Here is a 12007-nt window from a genome sequence, read left to right on the forward strand (position 1 = left end):
CACACAAAAAACTATTAGTAACATGTGTTAGGCTTAGATACAGGGCCCATGTGTGATACTGTCTGTGGGACCCTGTATCTAAGCCTACCACAAGGTAGGCTTAAATACAGGGCCCATCAGACAGGATCACACATGGGCCATGTGTCTAAGCCTACCATGTGATTGTCTTAGATACAGGGCCCAGCAGACAGCATCACACAATCTGTGATCCTGTCTCATTGGCCCTCTAAGCCTGCTACATCGTAGGCTTAAAGCAGGGGCGTAGCTAGGGGGGGGGCAAGCGGGGCATATACCCCGGGCGCAGTTCAGAGGAAGGCACCAGCGCCACCTCCTCCTGCACTATAATTGTACCTGTGTCGCAAGGACACAGGTACAATTAGAAGCAATGAATGACCGGTCACGTTCCGTGCCCGGCCATTCAGCGCCTCTCCACGAATGAAGCGACTGGTACCTTTTGTACCAGTGACGCTTCCGTCGATGAAAGGCGCTGACTGACTGGCAGGGAAAGTCATCCTGCCCAGCCAATCAGCACCTTTCATAGACGCTGCGTTCAACCCCCTGGAGACCTGCGCAGAAGAGAGCAGGTCTCCATGGCTGCCGGACAGCGTGGGAGCGGGAATAAGGTGAGTTTGAATTTTATTTTTTTTAATTGTAATAGACGTGTGGCTGTATCTGCAGGGGGGGACTTTGTCTACGGGGGGTGTCTATCTACAGGGGGACTATATCTACAGGGGACTATATCTACAGGGCTGGGCTATATACAGGGGGACTATATCTACAGGGCTGGGCTATATACAGGGGGACTATATATACAGGGGGACTATATCTGCTGGGCTATATAGAGGGGGACTATATCTACAGGGGGGCTATATACAGGGGGACTATATCTGCTGGGCTATATACAGGGGGACTATATCTACAGGGGGACTATATACAGGGGGACTATATCTGTAGATATGGTCCCCCTGTAGATATAGTCCCCCTGTAGATATAGCCCACCCCTGTATATAGTCCCCCTGTAGATATAGCCCACCCCTGTATATAGTATCCCACAAATATCTCCCCCTATAGGGCTCCACAGAAAGCCCACCCCTGTATATAGCCCCCTTGTACATATAGTCCACCCCTGTATATAGTGCTCCACAGATAGCCCACCCTTGTATATAGTATATACAGGGGTGGGCTATCTGTGGAGCACTATATACAGGGGTGGGCTATCTAGTGGAGCACTATATACAGGGGTGGACTATATGTACAAGGGGGGGCTATATACAGGGGTGAGCTATCTGTGAAACACTATGTGGAGCACTATATACAGGGGTGGGCTATATCTACAGGGGGGCTACATACATGGTTGGGCTATCTGTAGAGCTCTATATACAGGGGTGGGCTATCTGTAGAGCACTATAGGGGGAGTTATTTGTGGGACACTATATACAGGGGTGGTCTATATGGGGGCACTATCTACAGGGGGCTCTATGGCAGGCACTATCTACAGGGGGCTCTATGGCAGGCACTATCTACAGGGGGCTCTATGGCAGGCACTATCTACAGGGGGCACAGTGTGTGTGTGTGTGTGTGTGTGTGTGTGTGTGACACGGTGTATGGTGCTATTATAATTAGAGGTGCAGTGTATGGCGCTATTATATTTAGGGGCGTAGTGTGTGGTATAATGATAACTTTATATTTATTTATAGGTGCAGAAATGTTGGAAAAGTGAGAAGCTGAAGACATGTGAGCGGCAAACTGCAGAAATGGACCGGGAGAAGTCATCATAGAGGTCTGGACCAAATGGAGAAAAATAACTAGAATCTGAGACGTCACCGGTGAGTCACTTAATGTAAATGTTCACTCTGCCTCTAATCAGCACTGTAGTCACTGTATGATCTGCAGCGAGATGATGGGTGGTATGATTATGATAGGATTTATTTTTTGTGAAACGGCATCTCCCAGCATATCCATACCATTGTTCGGGCCGTGCTGGGAGCTGTAGTTTTACGCCGTACAAACCTATACGGCAGGGGTTGCACTAAATTGAGCTGTATTTGTGCTGGGGCTGTATATATGTACTGAGCTTGGTTCTGGTGTTATGTATAGAACCATATTGCTTGTGAAATGTACAAATAATTTTATGCTCGCGTTACATAAAAATAAATGACACGTCGATTGGTAGAGAAAACAAACACGGCGAGGGGGAAGGAGATGTCGGGAAAGAGGTTGGGGGGGGGGGGGCGCCAAACTGAATCTTTGCCCCGGGTGCTGGAGAACCTAGCTACGCCTGTGGCTTAAAGGGGTTGTCCAGTCCCTAAACATTGATGGCCTATCCTCAGGATAGGCCATCAATAGCTGATGTGTCGGGGTCCGACTCCCGGGAGCACGCCAATCAGCTGTTTTGAAAGGGCAGCAGCACTCGTACGAGAGCTGCTTCCCCTTCATTTCCCTTACTCGCTCACACCGTGAATCGCTCACATGGATTCACAGTGTGAGCAAGGGACGGAATGAAGTGGAAGCAGCTGTCGTACGAGTGCTGCGGCCCCTTCAAAACAGCTGATTGGCCGGGTCCCGGGAGTCGGACCCCGCAAATCTGCTTCAGCAAACAGGGATATTAAACTTACCCTCCTCTTCAGCTGCAGCGGATGTCCTGACTCTATCCAGGATCAGGATGTTGTGTGCGGTGCATAGCGTTGTGACGTCATGCGCTACGCACAGCGCTGTGACGTCAGGACCTCCGCTGCTCTCCGTAACCAGGAAGGTAAGTATTGTTAGTTACTATAGTAACGAGCCCGCGGCCCGAGTTACTATAGTAACTTTTTATTGATGTGGTGCGGGGGGCCGTGGGCCCTTCTGGCTTTGGGGCCCGGTCGTTATTGCGACCGCTGCGACCTCTATAGCTACGCCACTGCCTCCCATGTACCTGTTATAGTCTAGGATGCAGTCTGGTTTGGGGGTTTCTGTACTGGTACATGGGTAATGATGTGGCCATATATTGTTGTCATTACAAGGACCTCTCTCTTGTCCTTGTCTTTGCCCTTCACACGCAATGTGTTGCTGCTTGATTTTGCCCTGCTCTCACGCCTTCTGAGTATTTGCTCAAGCAGTGTCTTAGGGAGGCCTCACATTTTGTTTTTTAACGGTGCCGCATGCTGCAGTACTTCTGGAAGCGAGGCTCTTGAAGAGTGGGAGGCTTGTATAAAAATTATCCAGTTAGAGGTGGTAACCCTGGTCCAGCATTGGGTTCACCAAATTCCACACAATTTTTGCATTAACTCCCAGTAAGGGGGGGGGGGGGGCATTCTTGGGGTGAAATACTGGTGTCCTTCCTTTCATATACCCTAAATTTGTAAGTATACCCTGATGCACTCTCGCACTATTTATGCATCTTCATGCCATTCCTTGCTCTCTTACTCGGCAGGTACTGGTGGAATTAAAGCCTCCCTTTAAAATGTACCAGGGACTTGTCAATAGAAATAAACTTCGTAGCGTTGTATTCTTGGGTAAACCAGTCACTGAAATGGTCTAATAGGGGTGTCCACTTATACTTAAACGGTCAAAACTGGGGTCATTTTAGAGGGGACACTGCTCATTATCAGCATACTGTAAGAAGTTAGGTATTGCCTCATAACGAATCCTGGACATGGCCATGCGGTACATCAGGGTGTGGTATAAGATGTCCGTGCTCCAGTGGGTCCTAATGGATGGCTTTTTCAGAAGCCCCATGTTCAAGAGCAGTCCCCAGAACCCCAACTCTGCGTCTACAGGGGTCCAACTGTGGGATTGGGCATATAATTATGTGAAGTTCTTCTTGATATGATGTTGGGCATTTATAAGTGATCAGTGAAAAATAATTTGAAAATGTCCATCTCGCTGAGCCCTGCCGTGTTATATTTGATTTGAGGGGCTGCCCGTGTACTCTGGTATTTGGAGCTCATAATTGTCTGGTGTGGGGGTCCAAATGGGGTCACTTCACTCAGGGGTTTCAACTACAATGGGGTCACTTGACTCGGGGGTTTCAACTGTGGTGGTGGTTGCTGGTCCTGGGGGGTCCATCCTCTTTATTACTGGAAAAATTGACTATGCCTCTTCGGTAGTAAATGACCGTTGGGACATTTTTATTATGTTGTGCTTAGACCTGTGTAAAGGTATGTATAAAAGAAAAATAGGCTGCTACCTGTATATTTATAGTTTTATTTTTTTTAAAAAGAGCAAAGAAGTGGTTATAGAACAAGTGGACTTTCCTGCCGCTAAACCTAACTAGATTATTCTGTGCTTCCCTGACGCTAAACCTATCTTCGGTGTTGGATCCCTAACATTTAACTACGGAGACAGATTCCGGATGCTAAATTCCCTGACACTAAACATAACTACGGTTTTTGACGGTTTCCTGAAACTAACTAACACTAACCCTAATACTATCTGTACTAACTTTTTTTATTATATACATTTTTTTAAAAAAAAACTTTTTTATAACGAGAAATAATAACCCCAGTGTCCAAAAGATGTGGCCCTAAAGGCTGGTAAGTGGTCAGTGACCGAGATCACTGACCAAAACCTTGTGGGTGACAAGGACAGGTGTGGGGAGTGAAGGAGGATGGAGGAAATGACGATCCGCAACAAAAAGGCTTTAGTACAAGTTTTACTAACACAGCAACAGCTCCTAACACTCGCTCTGAATGACTCTCGAAACCGAACACAGAAGTTCAGGGCAGGTGCGGGTGGTAACGGCAGTGTCTGACGTCAGCAATTGGACAGTAGTCACTGACTAACAAATAGCGGCGATTGCCGAGGTGGGATCACCGCGATTGGTCCCTGGGTACTGAGCTGTGATAGTCTGCTGTCCGAGACAGCAGTTATCACAGCTCATAGACATTGTGGGTGGAAATGGCGCTGCATTAAAGCCACAAAGTACTATTACTGAACTGAGCATGAACGATGCATAGTACTGAATGGAGTGTGAAGGTGTTAATAGGGCATATGGACAAGTTTTGTCTTCATGAGACAATTAATTTAAGGGTGTTCACACGTAGCATCTGGCTTTTTTCATCTTGCTTTTTCAGATGGAAAATCCACAGCGTATTATTAATCTCATCCATATGCTGCGGAAAAAAATATCTGCGGAAATTGACCTGTGGTGCAAATTTTATATCCGCAACATGTCAATTTTTGTTACAGAATTTTTTGCAGCATATCTGTCCCGTGTGAACGCACCTTAAAGAGGCTCTGTCACCAGATTTTGCAACCCCTATCTGCTATTGCAGCAGATAGGCGCTGCAATGTAGATTACAGTAACGTTTTTATTTTTTAAAAACGAGCATTTTTGGCCAAGTTATGACCATTTTTGTAGTTATGCAAATGAGGCTTGCAAAAGTCCAAGTGGGTGTGTTTAAAAGTAAAAGTCCAAGTGGGCGTGTATTATGTGCGTTCATCGGGGCGTTTTTAATACTTTTACTAGCTGGCCGTTCTGATGAGAAGTATCATCCACTTCTCTTCAGAACGCCCAGCTTCTGACAGTGCAGATCTGTGACGTCACTCACAGGTCCTTCATCGTGTCGGCCACATCGGCACCAGAGGCTACAGTTGATTCTGCAGCAGCACCCAGCTAGTAAAAGTATTAAAAACGCCCCGATGTACGCACATAATACACGCCCACTTGGACTTTTACTTTTAAACACACCCACTTGGACTTTTGCAAGCCTCATTTGCATAACTACAAAAATGGTCATAACTTGGCCAAAAATGCTCGTTTTTTAAAAATAAAAACGTTACTGTAATCTACATTGCAGCGCCTATCTGCTGCAATAGCAGATAGGGGTTGCAAAATCTGGTGACAGAGCCTCTTTAAGTACAGATATTTATCTATAATGTTGCAATATATGGAATGTAAATATGAAGAATCCTTGTATGTTGAGGCTTCGTTCACATCTACATCAGGGCTCCATTCCAACGGAGCTTTCCGTCGGAACGGAGCCCTGATTGACGCAAACTGAAAACATAGGTTTTCGTTTCCATCATTGATTTCAATGCTGACGGATCCGGTACCAATGGTTTCAGTTTGTCTCCGTTGTGCAAAACTTTCGTCTTTTTGAGGGGATGAATACCGTAGTCGACTATGGTATTCATCCCGTCAAAACGACGGAACCCTTGCACAACTGAGACAAACTTAAACATTGGCACCGGATCCATCACTATTGAAATCAGTGGTGATAGAAACGGCAACCTATGGTTTCAGTTTGTGTCAGTCAGGGCTCTGTTCTGACGGAAAGCTCAGACGGAACGTCAGAACAGAACCTTGACGCAGATGTGAACATAGCCTAATGCTGTTGACAAATTAAGAAAATCAACAGGAGATTACAGAGATCACATTGTTGACCTGGGTGCATTAAGCCAGGTTTCATAGAAACATATCACATTTAATTCAAGGTTTTCTTTCTTATTAATTCATGTTTGTAAATATTTATATCTTTATATTTTAGTTGCACTGTTGGAGATCTTCAATCAAAAATTGAGCTTTTGGAGAAGACAAATTCAAAGTTAAATGAAGAGGTTTGTAATTTCTTCTGCTGTATCTGTTTGTAAGATAGGCAGTTATGCCACACAAAATAGTTGCTAATTAACATCCCCCATATGTCTACTTTAGATTGCCATCGTTTTTTGAACATTTTTTTATTTTTATAGGACGTTACAAGGCTTAGAGCTTTAGCAGCAATTTATCAAATTTTCAAGAATTTCAAAAGGCTATGGTTTTGAGGGCCTTGTATATTAGAAACCCCCCAATAAATCACCCCATTTTTTAAACTGCACCCCTCAAAGTATTCAAAACAGCATTTAGAAAGTTTCTTAAATCTTTAAGCGTCTCATAGGAATTAAAGCAAAGTAGAGGTGAAATTTACAAATTTCATTTTTTTTTGCAGAATTGTGTATTTTCTACATTTTATTTGTAACACAGAAGGTTTTACCAGAGAAACGCAACTCAGTAACTATTGCCCAGATTCTGCAGTGTTTAGAAATATCCCACATGTGGCCCTAGTGTGCTTATGGGCTGAAGCACCGGCCTCAGAAGCAAAGGAGCACTTAGTGAAATTTGGGGCCTCCTTTTTATTAGAATATATTTTAGGCACCATGTCAAGTTTGAAGAGCTCTTGCAATGCCAAAACAGAGAAAATCCCCCACAAGTGACCCCATTTTGGAAACTACACCCCTTGAGGAAATTAGGGGTATAGTGAGCATTTTGACCCCCACAGGTTTTTTGCAGAAATTATTGGAACTAGGGTGAGAAAATGAAAATCTAAATTTTTTAAAATCACTTCAAAGCGAGTCCGGGACATGGCCATGCGGTAAATTGGGGTGTTGTACAAAATATCCGCATTCCGGTATTGCCTAATCTCTGGCTTTCTCACTAGCCTCATGCAGTACAAGGCTCAAAAATGTCCTCATCTCCGCTGCATCTACAGGGGTCCACCTACCAAATTATGAAGTGGGGTTTTGGGTTACAAATTATTGGGTGTACAGATTAGTCTGGGCTACCATTAAATTAACAAAATCCTCAGAAAAAGACCTTGAAAAAAGTCAATTTCTGTGAGGCCTGCAGTCTCAAACCGAATTCCTGAGCAGCCTATAAAATCCGGAATTTGAGGCTCATAATTTTCGGTGAGTGGAGTCCACACGGGATCAATCATTGACGTTGCCTAGGCTACTCTACTGGGGCGCCTTTAGGGGTTTCCTCATCACTGGAGGAGAAGGAAGAGGAGGAAACAAAAAGGAGTAGAGCATATTCCTTGTCTCCCTCGCAGTCCATATCCGTGTCCGAAGGCAATGATGGCATATTCCTCCTCCACTGAATACATCCTTCTGAATGATTGGGACATTGTGCTTTATAGCACGGGTGTGTGGTGTTTTAACACGTGTAATCAACTTTCATTTTTACACAGGTGAGGTGTGTGTGTGTGTGTGTGTGTGTGTGTGTGTGTGTGTGTGTGTGTGTGTGTGTGTGTGTGTGTGTGTGTGTGTGTGTGTGTGTGTGTGTGTGTGTGTGTGTGTGTGTGTGTGTGTGTGTGTGTGTGTGTGTGTGTGTGTGTGTGTGTGTGGTGTTTTTACATGTGTATAATGAACAGAAATTAGAAGATTAGAAGAATTACTATTATACATTTTTTACTGTTTTAGAAGAAAAAAAAAAAACCTGCGCCAGAAAAGATGCTGACCAGTGATGTGCGTCACTAATGCGTAGGTTTTTTTTTCTGACGCATACTACGGAAACGTGCGGGTGAAAAAATATAAAAAAGATCACACAAAAAAAACGCGCCAACAAATTACCACAGATGCTGATAGCTAATCAGCACTTTGTGTCCGCTGGGTGCACACAGGTAGACAGTGCAAATTTTATAATTGTAAAAATTTTAATAATTCTTGGACCAAATATTGAAGACCTATGGCGGTCACTGATCAGCGCTCAGTGGATGCAGGACACAAACAAGTAATTGGTGTGGATGAAAAAAGGGGAAAAAAAAGTACCAAAATGGAACCTGCGGAAATAAAAAATCCACAGATGCTAATCAGGGATGACTGTCACTAACCAGCACTTCGTGGCTGCAGGGCGCACACAGGGAGACAGTGAAAATTAAAAAATTACACCCAAAAATTGACCACAGATGCTGATCAGTGACCGCCATCACTGATCAGCATACATTTTTGGCACATGATTTTTTTGAATTGGGTGGTGGTGAGGTGGGACAGGGCCAGGGAAAGGGCCAAAAAAATCTGTCTGATCGCAAAAAAATAAAAAACTACTGTTGATCAGACTGCAGCAGCAAAAAAAGCACTTTCTATTTCTTACACTTTAGTGTGGATCGCATTACAAATCACAGCACACACAGACAGTATCTCAACCGCTCTGCATGCCGCTCCAAACCGGAATGATACGTGCAGAGCGATGTCTGTAAATCATAACACCCGCCAGTGCTCCAATTGGTCGGTCATTACTGACCGTCCTATCAGAGCACTCCTAGAGGTGGCATCACTGCCACCTCCCTAGAAGACGTTGATGGTGATGGGTGCTGTCTTAGACAGCACCCATCACCACGTCTAACTGTGCGCTGTGACTCCAGGGCACGGTTTTAACAAAATTGCCTGCGATTGGCCAGTCAGAATTGACCAACCGATAGCAGCGATCGCCGATGCCGGGGGCTGCAACGGCACCCTGGGCGAGTAGTAGGGATAGCCTGCTGTCAGGGCCAACAGCCATCTGTACTTTTTACATTATCACCGTGCAACCGATTCCCACTGTGCAGTACCTATATGGCCCTTTGCGGGAAGCACCTCCTGAATGCGCCATATATATATTGTGGATGTCCGGAAGGGGTTAATAGTGAAAAACACCAAAGTTTTGTGAAAAATTAAATTTGAATTTTTTATGTATCTGCTTGTAAGACAGATAATTATACCACACAAAATACAGTAGTTGCTAATTAACATCCCCATATGTCTACTTTATGGTTGCATCATCTTTTTGAACATCCTTTTATTTTTCTAGGACGTTACAAGGCTTAGAACTTTAGTAGAAATTTCTCACATTTTCAACAAAATTTCAAAAGTTTTTTTTTTTACAGGGACCAGTTCAGTTGTGAGATGGCTTTGATGGGCACATACAATACAAACCCCCATAAATCACCATTTTAAAAACTGCACTCCTCAAAATATTCAAAACTGCATTTAGATAGTTTATTAACCCTTTAGGTGTTTCACAAGAACTAAAGCAAAGTAGGGGTGAAATTTACAAATTACATTTTTTTGCAGGAATTCATTTTTAATCTTTTTTTTATCTGTAACACAGAAGGTTTTACCAGAGAAACACACCTCAATATTTACTGCCCAGATTCTGAAGTTTTTAGAAATATCCCACATGTGGCCCTAGTGTGCTAATGCACAGGCCTCAGAAGCAATGGAGCACCTAGAAAACTTTGGGGCCTCCTTTTTATTAGATTATATTTTAGGCGCCATGTCAGGTTTGAAGAGTTCTTGTGATGCAAAAGAAAAACCCCCAAAAAGACCCCATTTTGGAAACTACACCCCACAAGGAATTCATCTAGGGGTGAACTGAGCATTTTGACCTCACAGGTGTTTCATATATTTTATTAGAATTTGGACGTGAAAATGAAAAATTAACATTATTTAGCTAAAAAAAAAAACAATTTCCAGAGGGAATAAAGAAGTAAAAGCCACCATCTGTAAATAAACTTCTCCAAAGTACAAAAATACCCCACATCTGGTCATAAACTGCTTTTTGGGCACATGGCAGGACTCTGAATGGAAGGCATGCCATTTGAAGCGCAGATTTTGCTGGATTGGTTTCTCGGCACTATGTCACATATACAAAGCCCCTAAGGCACCAGTACAGTGGAAACTCCCCAAAAGTGATTCAATTTAAGAAACTACACACCTTGAGGAATTAATCTAGGAGTCTAGTAAGAATTTTGACCCAACAGGTGGTTCATAGTTTTTTATTAGAATAGGCAGTGAAAATAAAAACATTATTTTTTCAATAATAAATGCATTTTTAAATTTTTGCAAAAAAGAGAAAAAGCACCCCAACATTTCTCCCAAAGTACCTCATATGTGGTAATAAACTGCTGTTGGGCACACGGTAGGGCTCCGAAGGGAAGGAGCGCCATTTGGCTTTTGGAGTGCAGATTTTGCATGATTGGTTTCTGGTCGCTATGTCGCATTTGCAGAGCCCCTGTGGGACCAAAACAGTGGAAACCCCCCAGAAATTACCTAATTTTGGAAACCACACCCCTCAAGGTATTCACCTAAGTGTGTAGTAAACATGTTAACACCGCAGGTGTTTTCCAGAAATTGGTGTACACTCGATTTTGCAGAGTGGAAATGGCAGTTTTTTCATAGATCTTCCAATATGTGTTGCCCAGCTTGTGCCACCATGTAAAGACAGCTCTCTAATTCATGTAAAGACAGCTCTCTAATTATGCTGTGATTCCCGGTTTTAGAATCGCCCTACATGCGGCACTAATCTTTTGCTTGGACATATTACAGGGCTCAGGAATGAAAGAGTACCATGTGAAATTGAGGCTTCATTTGGTGACTTACAAAGTATTGGTTCACAATTGCAGAGGCTCTGATGTGAAGTAATAAAAAAAAAAAACCTGAGAAGTGTCCCCATTTTGGAAACTACGCCCTTCAAGGCATCTATTAAGGAGTGTAGTGAGCGTTTTAACCCCACAGGTCTTTTCCATAAAGTATAAATTGCAATTTTTCCCTAGATATGCCAATTCAGTGGCAAATATGTTGTGCCACTGGAGAGACACACCCCAAATATTTTTTAAAGGGTTCTCCCGAGTATGGCGATGCCATATATGTGGTAGTAAACTGCTGTTTGGGCACAGTGTAGGGCTCAGAAGGGAGGCATTACCATTTGGATTTTGAAGCACAGATTTTGCTTGGTAGTAGTTTTGTTTGGCGATTTACCGGTATTTCAGTTTATAATGTGGGGGTACATGTAAGCTGTGCGGAGTACATCAGGGCATAGAGAAAAATACATACAAGGGTTCACTCACCGCGTGTCCACTGCGTTAATCCATGCGTTAATCCATGCCTTTATCCAGACCACGATGTGAATAATGATGATGCTTGAAGATATCCCAAGAGAAATCCTGAATCAACAGCATGCATAAAAGGCAATAAAGAGTGAAAAGCGGTATATCCAGCACTCTTGTAAAAAATATAAGTTTTATTCGGTCATTTCTAAAAACCGGATGTTTAATATGATAATCCCAGGACCACGCTTATGCGTTTCAAACCTCTAGGGTTATTAATCATAGCTTAAAGAGGCTCTGTCACCACATTATAAGTTCCCTATCTTTTACATAATGTGATCTGCGCTGTAATGTAGATTACAGCAGTGTTTTTTTATTTAGAAAAACGAGCAATTTTGACCAAGTTATGACCTATTTTATATTTATGCTACTGACTTTCTTAATGCCGACACTTCGGTAACGTTTGT

The 12007-nt window shown here is 43.3% G+C and overlaps 1 protein-coding gene across 6 annotated transcripts in view; it reads left to right on the plus strand.

Annotated features, from left to right (window-relative positions):
- LOC142748947 (RUN and FYVE domain-containing protein 1-like) overlaps positions 1-12007 on the plus strand; it is a 543301-nt gene that overhangs the window by 190506 nt on the left and 340788 nt on the right. For all 6 annotated transcript variants that reach the window (XM_075856376.1, XM_075856372.1, XM_075856375.1 and 3 more), the window contains one exon: positions 6471-6540. In XM_075856376.1, the coding sequence (XP_075712491.1) occupies positions 6471-6540 (70 nt within the window). The remainder of the gene's footprint in view (positions 1-6470; positions 6541-12007) is intronic.

This window comes from Rhinoderma darwinii, chromosome 3 (genome assembly GCF_050947455.1).
Source record: "Rhinoderma darwinii isolate aRhiDar2 chromosome 3, aRhiDar2.hap1, whole genome shotgun sequence".
Taxonomy (NCBI): Eukaryota; Metazoa; Chordata; class Amphibia; order Anura; family Rhinodermatidae; genus Rhinoderma; species Rhinoderma darwinii.